This window comes from Parasteatoda tepidariorum, chromosome 2 (genome assembly GCF_043381705.1).
Source record: "Parasteatoda tepidariorum isolate YZ-2023 chromosome 2, CAS_Ptep_4.0, whole genome shotgun sequence".
In the NCBI taxonomy this organism is placed as follows: Eukaryota; Metazoa; Arthropoda; class Arachnida; order Araneae; family Theridiidae; genus Parasteatoda; species Parasteatoda tepidariorum.
The window spans coordinates 36,024,037-36,040,408 of NC_092205.1; the positions used below are offsets into that span (position 1 = coordinate 36,024,037).

The window sequence follows — 16,372 nt, forward strand, 5'->3', positions numbered from 1 at the left end:
ATTTTTTTTTTAACGGCAGGCACTGAACTTGCGTTCTTCGCCTAGGAAGATGCCGGAGTTGTTACTCATTTAACGTTACTCAGTGGGCACCTGTGAACCTAAGTCACGGAGGCGAGCAACATTACCCACGCCACACTGCCACACACCCGTTTATAGGGTGGGCCACATTCGCACATCACACAACAGAGAACACACACAGAGAGAAACATCCATGCCCTGAGCGGGATTCGAACCCGCAACCATTGGCTTCACAGTCAGGCACGCTGACCGCTCAGTCACCTGGCCGGCGTCCCATATAATGTCAGTCTTGTGTGTTTAAATGATCTTACTTATTAGTTAAATTAAACTATATCTATATACTAAAGTACTGTGAAGAAATAGCGAAAAAATTTCAAACTTCATATTTAGGAGTTGTAATACCCATTACTAAGTAAAATTTAAAAAGAGAGTTAACAATGTATCTAAAGACATGTCTAGGGGTTTAGTGTCCTTGGGCAAAGCAAAACAGATTAATTTAACTTTCAAATTTCGTGTTATGACTCACTTTCAAATTTTAAAAGAAAAAGTTATACAATTATAAATATACAATACTACTGCAGAAATTTTTGTTTTATAAAATTAAGAAAGATTACATACTGAAAATAGTTCCAATTTTATTTTCAATTTTGTCGCCCTTTAAGCGTGATCCTGACTCTAGTCCCAAAATCTACAGTTGCATTTCAGAAAGAGTTGTCTATGAGAAAGTATTGATTTATTTTTTTGGTTCAAAAATATTGGATGCTCCACGTAGTTTTAAAGGTGTCTTAAAAATTATGTTTCTTGACAAATTATTAAAGCAGATTTATTAAGTGCTACAATAAAAATGGTATATTAGAGCAATGCTATGTTACAAGCAGAACAATAATCTGTTATACCCCTTGAAGTTTTTTATAACTATTTATGATTATATAAAATGAAATTAATGTACTTAAATACATTTGATAGAAAGATATTTCATCAATAAATACAAGTACAATGTAAATCAATTTGAATTATGACAAAGAATTTTATTTTATTCATCTATACACCAAATTTTAATTTCTACTACATGACTTTATTTTTAATGAATTGGAATTAAATTATTTGCAGAATGCATATTTCATTTTTAATATGTTATTGTTTCTTCTATAATGGATTTTTTGCTATCTTTGTGATGAAAAATCATCTCTCCTTTGCAGAATCAGCAATTTGATCCCAGAAAGATTCGAGATGCAGTTTTGGAAGAAGCTAGGAATGATTATGAATCTAAAATAAGAGAATTAGACACTAATGCAGATAGACTACGAGATCAGTATAACAACTTGCATTATGAAAATGCAATTTTAAAATCTAAATTTGATTCTCGAGACATTGAATTCTCTCGTACTGTTGAAAAAATTCAATTAGAACATTTAATTGAAGTAAGTATTTTCCTTAATGTATTTAATTGTTTCTAATAATTTAATGTCTTTTTCTATTGTTCATAAATATACTTTAATGTGTTCAGTAATTATAAATCTCTAAATAAATTACTTACGTTATTTATTTAGAGCTGCTGACAAAAGGAAATGAATTGTTAGGAAACAAATCATAAATAATTACTTGGGTTGCTCAAATGCATTTTTTCTTTTTTTATTTTGTAATATTTCCTGTATTTAAATTTTTTTTTTTTTTTTTTTTTTACAAAATTGTTTGTATTTATTATATGTTTTTCATTAAAACTTGTTTTTTGTTTTTGGCTATATATCATTTATGATTAAATGGTTTAGGTTTCAATAACTTTTATTCCTCAATGAATCCCAATTAATTTTAGTTTTTTGACTCTAATATGCAAAAATCCATTTTTACATGGCCAGTTTGACTATAAATATCTAAAAATGAATCATTATTTTTTTTTCCCTCCAATGTTTTGAATGTTAATTTGTAGTTGCTACATGTCGGTTAAATAATTAACTTTTCTTTTTTAACATTTATGAAGCAATAAAAAGTGTTAATAATTGTTTCTCTCTGGGTATAAAATTGTAAAAATCTTTTAAAAAACTAATATTGTGTACAAGAATCAATATATTTGTTACAATAATTTTTAATTATTGTGCTAAGATTATGTTTTTTTAAAATTACTTTGAAGTACTTTTTTCTTTTAATAACTTATTTTCTTCAAAACACAGATTTAAAAAAACTTGGAGTTATTCAAAAAAAGCCAGCCCACTGAGCTTTTTCATTTAAGATATGCTTTTATCAGATTTTAATAAAATTCTTGGGTCATAACAAATTTTTTTCTGGAAACATTAAAGTTTTTTTGTTAGATTTTTACCTAAATTACTTGAATTTTGAAATAAACTGTGTAATAATGTTCAAATGTAATGAAAGTTAAACTTATCACTATAATTATGTATACTGGCTATAATTTATGAAAAAGGTCATTACATGCAATGTAACTTCATTTCTTGTGCATGCTTGTGTTTTTTGTTATAAATATAGTTATTATAAGTTTATTAAATTTATTAATGTATGTATCAAAATATACAATATTCTTTTTTTTTTAAGTTCTGTAAACATCATCATTCATGGGATATTTTAGTTTATAAAAGTTTTTTTTTTTTGAAATGTAGACAACACAAAGAAAACTGGTTATTACAAATTTAGTCAATTTAAACTTTTTATAGAAATGTATATTTTGAACATAAGCCGACCGGCCTGTGTAGGGGTTAGGGAACTGCCCTTGCATCAGAAAGGTTCAGGGTTCGAATCCCGGGCAAAGCATGGATGTTCTTTCCTTCTCAGTACTATCTGTCCTTACTGTGGGAGCAACGCTGGCCCACCTAATATGGTGCCCATAAAAGAGTGGCCGACAAACCTGCCCTTCAGATGCCTGTATGACGTAGGTCATTCCCCAGACTGGCATTGGAGAAAGAAAAAAATATTTTGAACATAAGTGGTAATTAACCTTGATAAGGTTTGTTATTTTAACTAATTGCTTTACCTAGATTTTCTAAAATATTTGAAACGTAGAGTGATTAATCTAGTCATGCAGATATACCTTCGAATGAATTTGAACAAAAGTAGTCTAATTCAGATGGAAAGTTCCAGGAAAAAAAATTTCTTAATGTGCTTGTGTATCAAGGAAACAAGATGACTGTTAGAGATAACTGTTATAAACCTGATTGTGTTGCAAGTATTTTAATTTGATTTTTGTAATAATTTTAATATTCCAAATATCAAGTTCAATTTATTTTAATGAACAAATATTCAATGTCATTTATGAAATATGAGCTAATTTTAAATTTATATGAAAGTAAAATTTAAACTTTGCTCTCATCACCTAAAAGTTTTTAAGCTTAATAACAGTTTAATTTTCAATATATGCAAAAGTAAATAAATGAATACAATGCTTGAAATGTGTTGAAACATGAAGTTGTGTTGTGACATTTTTTATAACGTCAACTGAAAGTGAAATCAATTTAAAGAATACTCTAAAAAAGGTGCCGTTAGAGTTCTAGCTGTCTAATGCTGAAATTTGACTTGGCAATAATTTTATCTCTTAAGAAAATATTTTAAATTTGTATTAAAAACTTTTGAAAAAACACTATTAGTTAGTATTATTATTTAAAAATATGTGTAAAAGGTTGAATATTGATTTTATGTATTTTTTGTAAATAAACACTTTTTGTTTTACATTCCAGGTAGAACGATTGCAAAACAAAATAAAGAATTTAGAGAGAGAAAAATCGACACCAACAGATTCCTATGCTGTTGATCTAAAGTCTGCTAAGAGAGAAATTTTAGATTTAAATCAAAAAATTAAAGGTTTCCACTCCGAATGTGATGATTTAAGAGCTCAAAATGAAAATCTTACTCTTCAAATTAGTGCTCTTACAAGGTCAAATTCAAAACAAACAGCTGATAATACTAATAACTTAAGAATATTAGAGGTATGCTAAAACAACAAATTTATTGTTATATACCATTTGAAAATTTTGTACCATAGTATTTTTAGGAATAAAAAACTGTGACATAATAAATATTAATTTTTATTTAAAATATCTGTTATTTTTTCTATACTTAAGATTTGTAGAACGCTTTTATAAATTATAAATGTAATTATTAAATAAATGTTAAACAAAACCTGTTCTCATTCAATTAGTTACACTAAATCCGATTAGTAATCATTTACTGTGTCACTAACTTTTTAAATAGCACTTTGTTTTTTCTTCCCATCAGATAATTCTATCAACTGATTAGGTATCATTTTCCCCTTTAATTCAATTTTTAAGATTGATACTATGTCATAATGTACGTAATTAAATTTTTACTTTGTGTCTGCTTACCTTGGATTGTGTTATGCTATGTTATGCAATCATTTCTGGGAATAAACTATCAAAAACCTTATTCTGTTTCACCATCTTTAAAGACATTCACAGAAAATGGGAAAAGGAGGATGTTTTTGATAATAAATTTCTTTTTTTATATATACACATTTTTGCTAATAATCTTTCTTTATTGTCAAAATAAATTTTTTCTCATTTCAGGCTGAAAAAGTAAAGGCAATGAGACAGTTAGAAGTTTGTGGAAGGGAGTTATCAAATTCTCAAGAGCATCGAAAAGCTTTGAATGTTGAACTTCAGAAGAGTAAGCAGGAAATACTATCATTGCAAACAAGGATTGAAGAAATTGAACTCAATTCCAAGGTTATCCAAGCAAACCTTCAGGCTGAACTGCTGCATTTTAAATCCCAATATGAATCTGAACATGAGCAGCTAATTGAGGAAATTACAAGTAATTTTATGTTTTAGACATGTTTTTAAACACTGGTTAGTAAGTTTAGTAAAATCTAAAAATTTTACTGCCATTGATGAATTGAATGTAATAACACTTGATAATATATCAGCTGATATATGTGTGATTTATAATGCTTGTTTTGGATTTTTTTCGCAAATAATTTTGTTTGATGTGAAATAATATATTGCTACATAGCTTTGTTTTTCAGAAATGTATCACAAAACTTGCACACAGTATTTTATTTTTGCAACTTTTTTTCTGAATAGGGTTACGAAAAGAAAACACAAATCTTGATGAAAGTTTATCTCAGGAACGACAAATCATGTTTTCAAAGGAACAAGATTTTAAAAAAGATTTAATAACCTCTAGGCAACAATACTGGAAGCTATCAAATGAAAAAGAACAGGAAAGGTACATAATTTTTAGTTGGGGTTTTTATAAAAAAATTTCATAACTTAATTAAGCATTTTAGATATATTTATTTGATTGTGCTTATTTTAGGGAAATGCTAGAACGAAAAATTAAGGAACTAGAAGTCAGCAAAGGCAGCCACATAGAAAGTCTTGGCCGTGAAATACAAAATTTGCAGCAACAATTGCATGCATGTAGTGTGTTGAAAATTGAGCTTGAAAAAGAGATCACTGCAATGAGGTAAATTAAATAAGAGGGGGGAACTATTACAAGAACAAAATATATTTCAAATCAAAATTTCATTGAATTCCATAATTTTGTAAAGTTTGCTTATCAGCTCGCATATTTAAACTCTGAGGACATTTTGAATATCACTATCTTGTTTAATTTCTTGTTAATTGAAAATGTTTAATTTCAGTGTTTTTTTTATTATTCATATACAAATGTCCATTTTATAGACTTATATATAAATTTCCCACAACAGAATATGTTAAAATGTGCTGTAAATGCTGCTGTAGAACAATCTTCTTTTCCACTGAACAATAAGGAATTTTAAAAAGAAAAATTTCCCAAAAAGTATTTTCTTTTATTAATTGTAAAGTATTTCTTTTATTAAAAATATTGTTTCTTGCAAAATATTATTTTTTTATTTAAAAAAGTACTTTCTGAGCCAGCGTTTATTTTGCCGAGGCAAGCTTCCAGATCAGCCAGTGTTGTCAAGATCTAGTGATACATTGTAATGTCAGTGTATGAGTATGTGAAAGGAAAACTGAAAACTTAAACATCTGTGAGCGTGGAGTATTTTAGAAATTTCTGTTCGTAAGAAAGTATCTTGGTTTCAATGCTAGATGCATATTATTTTTAAAAATTGGAAAAGTCTTTGCAAACCTTTTCATTGCAATAAACCTGTTAGGCATTAATCAATAAATGAAAAAAGTATCTTATGTTAATTAAGTTTGAATAAAAATTACTTGTCAGTGATTAAGTTGGATACGATGCCCACAAACATACAGAGAATTAATGACGATAATCCTTCTCCCAATATTGACTTTGGTATCAGCAATGGAAATAATGTCAATATATTGCAAGAAAAAGAATTTAATTAAAAAAACAGAATCAATTATTGTTGACAAGGATATTCTGAATAAATAATTGTCATTGATAAAAGGTATTTTTTTTTTTTTTAAATAAGATGTGTCATTTCATTGAAATTTGGGCATAATATCAATTTCTGAGTGTATGTTTTATTAGTTCAAGCTGATTATCAAATGTGAAAACCGATTTCTACCCATCAGCAATTTTTGGTGATCTATTAGTTTTAAAATTATAAAAATTAATAAAGAACAGTTATGTAAGCTTACTCAGAGATAAAATGCACTTAATCGGCTGAGCTTTTTCACTATTATAATATTTATATGCTTGTTGCAGAACATTGCCAAGCATTCTGCTATGGGTGTTTATATATACATGATTTATAAAGCTTGTTATTTCTATTAGCATGTACTGGAGTTTTTAAGTTATATATATCTGGATGATATAATTATCGAAATTTTTAATTTATCAATCAGCAATCTAAACAGGATTTTTTTTTAAAAAAAATTTTTGTCTCTACTGTTTCCCAAATTTACAACTCTAGACATGTCAAAAAATATTTCTGCATGAAGAAACAAGTCTATTTATATTCTTGTTAAATTTAAAATTTAAACAAATCTCAATAAAATGCTTATAACTACTATACTGAAGTGTTTCCTATCTGCTATTGTTAAAACTAAGTGAAATCACCAAAAGTGACGTGAAACACAATTGGGTGCTGATTAAAGAGTTGAGTAGTGTACCAAACAATAAATATTAGAGGCTGCCCGTTTTTGTTTGTTATTATGTCATAGCAATTTAAAAAACACTTCAATGAAGATAAATTTAATAACAGTTTAATTAGCATTTTATCCCCCATTTAGTTTCATGTGCTCTTTCATTTTAAAATGACTTTGAAAATCATGCATATTGCCTATTAATTTTTAGAGGACAAGTTGGAAAACAGCAGCAGAATATTGGAATTCAAAATAGCACAGTTCCCCAAGAGAGTCTACAAATTCAAAAAGAAATACAAGAACTGAAAAATAAGTTCCAATCTCTTGCTGCGAATTTCCAGAAACAAGAGGAATCTAAAGACTCATTGAATCAAGCATCAAATATGAGAAATGTATGTAAACTAGTTATTTCAATTGTGCTTGATTTTTGCCTCATAACCTACACTTGCATGTTTCAAACATTAATTTTTTAATATTGTTTGATAATTTGTAAAAATAAAAAACCGATTAAATTTTATTTCTTTATTAAAATACTTGAAGAAAATACAATTGTATTGCGAAAAAAAGTAACTACTTCTTATCCTGAATTGAGTTTGAAATTAAAATTGAAGCAAAGATTCTTAACCTATTTTCCTCAAAATACTGGTAATTTGAGAACTTAGGAAAGTTCTGATGAAGTCTGAAAATGAGTAAAAAATTCACGCCTTTATTTAGATGAGAGGACTGTAACTAAATAAAAATTTATAAATTAAATTGTTTTTACGTAATCATGTTTGTTTGTTAAATTGGCTGACTGCTAAACAGTGTAATTATAATAATTGTCAAAGTAAGTGTGTGACTGCATATACTTTAACATTTATTAAATAATAAATTGTTAATACAACAATTTAGAAATCTTGCTTAGCATGAGGTATTGAGTTTTCATTCATGTATTTATCATCTTTTTTTGCTAGAAAAATCTGAGTACAATTCCTCATGTTAAAGATATTATTTCTTATGTAGATTTGGTAATAACTAACTGTGTGACTTGATATATTTGAAGAAAAGCTACAGTTTTGTAAAAAAGAAAATTCTTTGTAAAGCAGTTTTTAAATGTTTGAAGAAAAGAAAACTTCACTTCTTCATTCTTTGGGCCCAAAGACCATGCGAAATTGAAAATTACTCTATATTTCTTGGTGAAAAGTCTCAAAAATTGCCTTTTTTTTTTCTTTCTTTTTAAAAGTTAGTATTTTTTCAATAAACTTTAGTCTATTAGTCCGTTTAAAAGTCCAAACAACAATTTTCAGCGTGATAATATGTATAATTTAAAATTGTACTTCAATTCTCTCAAATTGTGGCTTTATTATTTTCCTTGATGAAAAAGTGTTGAAGGACTTTTTTTAATTGCAGTTTAGCTCCTCTTTTTATGAAGATAAAAATATTAAAAGTATGATATATATAGTTGTATTCTTTAAGAATTGTTTCCAAAATGGTACCATTGTTTCAGAATCAAATGGAGAAAGATCATGAGATTTTACAAATGAAATTGACGTGGGAACAGCAAAAGTTGCATTTTCAGCAGCGTCTGGAAGAGTTAGAATCACAGTTAAGAGAATGCAGAAGCAATTCAGTTGCTGAGAAGAGAGAACTTGAATTTGTATGAATGTTTCTCTTGCCTATTTTATTATAAATTTAATCACTTAATTTCCTGTTAGATATATTTTTTATTTTACAGAAATTATTATTTTTGCTCATAGTTTATTTCTTGTTTTTTATTATAAGTTTAATTAGTTAAATTCTTTTATATACCTTTTAACTTTTAGAAACAATAGCTTTTTTATGTTATATTTTAAAAAGATGATCAGCCAATTTCGAAAATAATAAAAGTGAAAAAAAAATTTTTTTAAATGTGGTTTTATACTATCTGCATATTTATATTATAATGAAGGGTTTTCTTTTGTTTTGATTTTTTTCCCTGTGTGGATAAGTTTTAAATTTGAAAATAATCACTAGTCAATACTGTTAACAATAAATACATATTTTTAAAAATGAAAATACATTGTTAATGATGCATTAGAGCAGTGTTTCTTAACCAGTGGTTCATGGACCCCTTGGGGGTCCATGGGTCATATTTTGGGGGTCCGCCGACTGATCCTAATTTTTAAAATGTTTGCATCAATATTTAGCCAGCAGTGATAACCCGGACCTTCTTCATCCTTAGCGCGCTCTGTGATTTTGATAAGGGATGGATGATTTTATAATTCGTAATTGCATTAAAAGAAATCAGTATTTTCATAAATCTAGTCAATTGAAAAATATCAGTCCATCATCGTTACAAGCTGGAAGTTTTTGTTTCACTAAAGCTAAAGAACAAAAATTAACTTATATAAAATGGAAAGAAATTCTTATGCACATTCTTTATTATTTATTAAAAAATAAACAGTAATGTTGATATTTTTTCTCAATATTTTTATTCTTTGAGTAAATAGTTTGCTATGGCGAAAAATTATTTTTATATACNTATTTTGTAATAAATGATGTTTAAGCAATGTTTTTCTCACGGAGGGGTCCGTGACATATTTAAAATTTTTAAAGTGGTCCATTGTGCCAAAAAGGTTGAGAAACACTGCATTAGAGTGTAATTATTGAATTTTAATTAGAAAAATTTAATTTTATTAAGATCTTACTTGCAGCTGAACTTTCATTTTAAATACTTAATTCAAAAAATGTCTAGAGCAAATCTGAACTAATGTTTTTTTTAAAAATAAAAAAAAATCTCATTATAATTCTTAAAATTTTATATTTATTTATTTTCTGAAATACTTTCAAAATGATTAAAAATCTCAGATTAGAAAAGTTTTTTTAAACGAATAACAGGAAAATGTTTTTGGACGAAAGTTTATTAATAATATAAAGTAATATTAGAAAGTTAATAATATCTAGCAAATAAATGGTATTTAAAAAGTGCATTGTGCTTTTGTAATTTGGTGTTTAAGCTACTTTTGCGTAGAATGAATGTTTTTTTTTTTTTCAATACAAAAGTAAGAATAGAAAACTTGTTTATTCTGTTTCTGTTTAAAAAATCTGCTACTAGCTTATCCTTTTAATCAATACCAATAAATCAACAAAGGTATGTACTCTAAATTTGCAATGAATAATGAGATTCAAGGTATAAATGCTAAAAAAATATTCCTTCAAATAGTTTATATTTTATTTGTTGCAAAATAAGTTATAGTAGTTTTAATTTGATAAAAAATTGCTAATTTGGCTTTATCATGTATTGAGTTTAGTATTCTAGTCACTCAGGTATTAGTTAGTGTCTATAATATTAATATGTTTCTATTTTGTAAAGATAACATTAATATTATTAAAAGTAGTTGTCGCATGAGGCCAAGTTTGGCGATATGGTGGAACAAATTTTTTTAACAAAAAGCAAGGAAGATGGAAAAATGGCAATACTTTTTGCTGTATGAAGAGAATACCATTCCTTCTCCTGTTATGACTATGTATCAAGGTGTATCTCAAATTGACTTTTTTTCAAAATACGCAATTTCATGTAGATAAAAAGTTATTTCTATGATTACATATTTTATCGAGAAAAAAAATTAAACAAATTGAAAAACATTTTGTTTTCTGTATAGGCCTAAGGTTTAATATTTATTGATAAAACAGGTAAATTTTAAACTTTTTTTTTTAAGATATCAGAAAATTTTAGATTTTAAGTTTTAAAATTTTAAGCTCTAAAGATAAAGTAACAATTAAAATCTATGCAACTAAATGTAACATTTTGGTCTCATAATCTGCAAAAAATCCTAATTTTTATTAACAAATATGCATATTTTCAATTTTCAGCTCTATCTTTAAATTAGATTTTTATGTAGATTCTGGGAGAACTAAATGTTACATTTCATACATATTCTTTATTACTACTACTCTATATTATTGAACTTAAAATCTAAAATTTGTTTCATTCTTTTAAAAAAAATTAAAAGTTTCTGTTATCAACCCAGTTATCTACTGTGACAACTTTTTCTCAGCTTAAAACTCAGAAAAAAAGTTTTTTTTTTTTGGTACACCCTATTTTGTATGCATGCTTAATACAGTATCTACATTATTTGCTTTTTAGAAACTGAAGCAATACACTACTCAAGTTTCTAAGCTGAAAGAAAAACTTGATGTTCAGAAAGAAAAGTTGCACACTCAAAAAGAATTAATAGAGTGAGTTACAATTAAGAATTGCTCTTTACATTATTTGTGTAGTTGCTTTTTTTTTCCTTACCAGTATTACAATTCTGTCCAAATATTATATGAGCAAGTCAAAATGAAATTTGATTCTTTTTAGAAAATCTGTCCCTGCTGAAGTTCATTTCCAAGTCAGAAATGAATTTGCAGAATTACAGAAACGTGTTGGGGATTATATAAAGTTAGTAACTACTGAACCAGGAAGTCTTTTGAAGCAGCCTGTATCTTCACAAATGATACCTGGAAAAATGCTTGCAGATATTAAAAATACCGATTTCCGATCTTTCTCTGAACATGTATTGTATACATTTTTATTTCTATATATTTATTTAAGATATTTTTATAAAAATTTATTTTTATAAAATCAGAGCCTATACTGTTAAGTATGGTATAGAATAACTAATGAAACCTTGTTTGCATCTGTATATTTATTATTTTTATTTCATTAGAAAATTTCTCAACAAGTATTACATAAATGTTTATTTCGATCTTTTGTTTTAACGCATTCAGTAATCACTATTGTCTAGTTTAATTTAAAAAATCAGCACTGTTAAATATGGTTTAGTATGACCATTTCAAGCTTATTCGCATTGCTCTTTATTATTTTTATTTTGTAAGAGTTTTTGGACAAGCATTACATAGATTCTTTTTTTATAATTCATTAATCACTGCCTATTTATTTTTATAATTATTTTTTTATACTATAGTTTAGAATAACCAGTTTATAATTTTTTTATAAATTTATAATTTTTTTTAAACTCTGTTCATAATTTTTATTTTATAAAAAAGTTAACTTAAAATTTATTTTAATGTCTGTCATTTGACTGGAATCAATACACCACAGTATTTTTTTTTGCATTTATATTTTTTTGTATTATTACATTATTATTATTTTTTTCATTAAGGAAAAGAATTAGGTAAAAGCAGTTAGAATATTGATGTATTATATTTACATTATATTAATATCGATTTGTGACCAATGAAACATTATAGAAACTTCAATGTTATAATAATTCAATCAAGAAATCTAAAATTAAGAAGATCATAGGTCATGTTATGGATTGATAATCAATTTAATAACTGCATTCATATTATATATTTTTATAAACTTAAGAAAAGTTGTAATTAAAGGGATTGTAATTTATCAATGTACAATTTTATTACTATTACTAATTGATCAAGAATGTAATAAGTGTTGCATGCAATGATTTATCTGATATAATATCTTATAAGTTAAGTTTGATTTATTAGCTTTTTGCTGAAAGTAAACACTGGTTTTCACTATAGAAACTGCAAAACATTAAGAAGCATGTCAAAAATATGTTGGTTACTGTAGATTTTTTCACATAATTTCTATTAATTTAAATTTTAGAAATTGTGGAACTGGAGTAAAGTTTCAGTACAATTTTTGTTGTTTAACAGTCTCCTATTTTGTGACAGTTGACAATTATAGCTTCAAATTGTGTAGATTAAAAATTTTTTTAAACTACAGAATTTCATGTTCAATTTTCCATTTAATTTTTTGTTTAAACTTTCAGTTTTATATCATATTTGAAAATAGGTTGTGCTGTGATTTGTTTTTTATTAACTTTTATTACTATAAAATAATGTTTCAAAAAAACTTCAATTATCTTAACTTCTGGTTTTTAGATTACCATTTGTTTGAGGAAGGAAAAGGAGATGAATAATATTAAATTAACAGATTCTTTTATTTTGCTGTTGCTGTCATATTTTATTTATATTTCTCTCACTTTTATGTACTAGTTTTTACATTGTTAAATAGAGTGAAAACTGCTGTGTAAACGCTGCTACTCTTTGACATTTTGAGGTTTCATGGAGTGAAGTAAAATTTGACTATAACTGAACAATTAGGCTGAGCGCAAACAGCTTTTTTCGTCCCTCAATGTAATAGATATCCCACAAAAACAAATTGAAAGAAATGTTACATTCCATGAGAACAAATTGTTAAGATAAGGCGTTCTGGATTCTAATTCCTCATAAATCTATCACTCCTTATCTCCCGCTCTGCTGACTGGACGAGTGGTCCTCTAGCCGTCCAAATACCCGTCCTCTAGCGTCCACCGTGTAAAAGGGGGCAACCACAAACGATTTGTAGCTTACAAATTTTCAATTTGTTTTTGTGGGGTATCTATTTCATTGAGGAAAGCAAAAGCTGTTAACGCTCAGCCTAAAGTAAAATTTGAATGTAGGGATTTATCAGATTTATATTATCAAGTGTCTGTTTTTAATTTTTCCATAATTTAAGAGTTTATATATGAACTGGAAAAAATTAATTATTTAAAACTTAGGTTTTGTTGATTTATAAATGATAAACAAATCAATACAAAATATTTTTAACTGTCGTATTATAGAGAGAGAAAATATTAGTCTTTATGCTAAGTTCAGAGTATGTATATCCCTAACCTATAAGTGAACATTTAGTAATTTTTTGCTTCATGTAATTCATTTTAAACTTCTTTCATGCTAAAATGTCATTGTCATATATTATAGAAAAAAAATATTAGTTCTTAACTTAATCAAATGCCACTATATTTATTTAATTATTTCTATTTCTATTATTTAATTCAATAATTTTTGAAAGCTTGAAGTCATGTTTCTAGTCATATTATAGTGTTACTTTCATTACGCTATATATTTAAGCATAGATATGCAAGATTAATGCAAACTTATGAATGTTAAAGATATATTAGTTGTATACAATTACATAATTATAATTGGCAGTCTAATAGTAAATAATTTTTTTTATTTCATGAAAATATTTCTTTTTCATTTTTACATTTTTATTGAAAGTAAATTATTTTTTATGGAATATTGAATCTAGAAAATTATATATTGTTTTGATATTCACATACAAGTTAAATTATGTTAATTTTTTATGATTTTTGCCTTGAAATGACTCTAATAATTGTGATGTTGTTTATTTGTTTTTCCAGATGTTTGGCATAAGGAAAATTTTGAATTTAGATTTATGAGCAGATTACAAGCAGCTTAAAATTGCCAAAAGCATTGTAAATAATAAAATGTTATTTCTCGATAATTTTTATTATTATTAATTTGTCAAAAATTTCCAGAATACAAAATTCTTTCAAAAGCTCTTTAAAATTTTTAATATTTTGCATCTTTATTGAAAATGATTCAATATACATCCCACAATCCATATAAAACTGGTTCATCAATACTTTATACTAATAAAAAATAATGAAAAAAAAATTAACTGTGAGATACATCCATTTGTAAATTCTAGTCGAGGCATTTGTAAATGATTTTGAGTATTGGGAAGTTATCGACTGATTCAAAAGTGAAGGAAACGTTGTTAATGCAAGCAAAATGCTTTTGTATTTATTGAATTTATATATTTTAAGCTTATTTTTTATATTTGAAACTACTGATTTATTCAAGTCCTATGATATTTGATTTCTGGCTCTGATCCTGATAACTTGAACTCTTAAATCAATTTGTGTGTATATATTTTATGTGCATACATTGATACTGATTAGTGCATTATTTTTTGTAGGCTGTTTATAGAAAAGAAGTTAATGTGCCTTCAGAAGTTAAAGAAATTGATAAAAACTTTTCTAAAAAGAAGTCCGTCCTCTCTCGTCGAAGACCCTCTAAAACCAAAGAGAAATTTTTGATTCCGAAAGCCATAAGTCCTGTTTTATCATCTAGCAGTGATATTGACTGGGAAAACTTATAATAAAAGTTGAAAAAGAATAATGACTTTATGGAAGAATACATTTTCTGTGATACATTTATAATTGATTTTAATGTGCATGAAATGTGCAATTTTTTTTAACATATGAGATATTTGAAGAGTTTCTTAAACTTTTTGTTTGTTTAGTAGTACAGTATTTTTACATAATTTTTATATTTTTAAAGCATACAAATGTAAAGATTTATGATATTTTTAAATTTGCATTCATTTATTGTAAATTATATTTCAGGGTGGCCACTCAAATCAGATTTCAAATTTCCCTGATTTTTCCAGGTTTTCCAGATAAAAATCTTAAAATTTCCAGGTTTCTGTTTCGTTTTTTTTCATAAAGAGTCGGTATTATAAAATATTTTATTCAAAATGTTATTTTTTTTAACATATCATCTTGAAAAAAATAATTTTTTTTGACAATTTGGCAAGATTTTTTATTTAATTTTTAATTTTTTGGTACAAAATTTTGAATCAAGAATTATTAATGCAACAATTGTAAAGATTTGTCGACAAACATTAGCGATTGTAAAAAAATGTGACTGGTTGGTTTGCTGAGAAAAATTAATTTATAGATTTCCTTGAATGGGAGCAGAAAAACTTTCAGAAAAAGAGTGCAATATGAAATCTATTATTATTAAATTATAACCAACTAATTTTTGGAGAATTTTATAAAGTTAAAAATACAAAAACATTTTGTCAAAATAGAAAAAAAAATTACCACTAAAGCATCGGAACAAACTTGAGCCATAAATGGATTCAGCCCCAGGACAGAATTTAAAAACAGAAGGTAATATCCTAATCCCTTTTTCCACCTCCACCAGAATCTTTCCTAAATTGCACAGTCCCATAGCAGTCAAAGGTTTCTATATTCGCTTAGCAACTGTGGGAGAATTTTATGTGGCATTCTAGTTTAACAGAGCTGTAATGGAGCAAATTTTGATGAAAGTAAAGTATCGCTAAGTTGATGATATTTCAACTGTTCGGCGATACATTTCCGTTTAAAAAAAGTGGATATAATGGATGAAATAATTTAAATTAAGAAAATTAGTAAATAATTTAAATTAGTGAAATTAAAAAAAATTATCAAAGAAAAAATTTCCAGCTTTTCTTTAAAATTCCCTGATTTTTCCAGGTTTTTATCCAAATTTCCCTGATATTTCCAGGTTTTTTCCAGTATAAAAAAACTCCCTGATAATTCCAGGTTTTCAAGGTTTTCCAGGTGGGTGGCCACCCTGTATTTGTTACATATTGCAAAGAAAATTACTGCCATAATGTGTATTATTTGCCTATTGCTGCTTTGAATTTGACGATTATACTTCTCTTTTAAATGTATTATAAGATAAGTTTTATATACATGTTGGGAAAAAATTTTTAACTTATAAATAAAATTTTTTTGAATACTTGGTAA

The 16,372-nt window shown here is 26.4% G+C and overlaps 1 protein-coding gene across 1 annotated transcript; it reads left to right on the plus strand.

Annotated features, from left to right (window-relative positions):
* Positions 1 to 1,217: 1,217 nt before the first annotated feature.
* Positions 1,218 to 16,372, plus strand: LOC107453730 (centrosomal protein of 83 kDa; the record flags this gene model as incomplete). Its single annotated transcript, XM_043042202.2, is given in 10 exon segments — positions 1,218 to 1,439; positions 3,702 to 3,950; positions 4,548 to 4,794; positions 5,064 to 5,208; positions 5,299 to 5,448; positions 7,228 to 7,408; positions 8,503 to 8,652; positions 11,122 to 11,213; positions 11,338 to 11,533; positions 14,773 to 16,372. Coding segments are annotated over 10 exon segments (1,815 nt in total), but the record flags the coding sequence as incomplete, so codon positions are not given.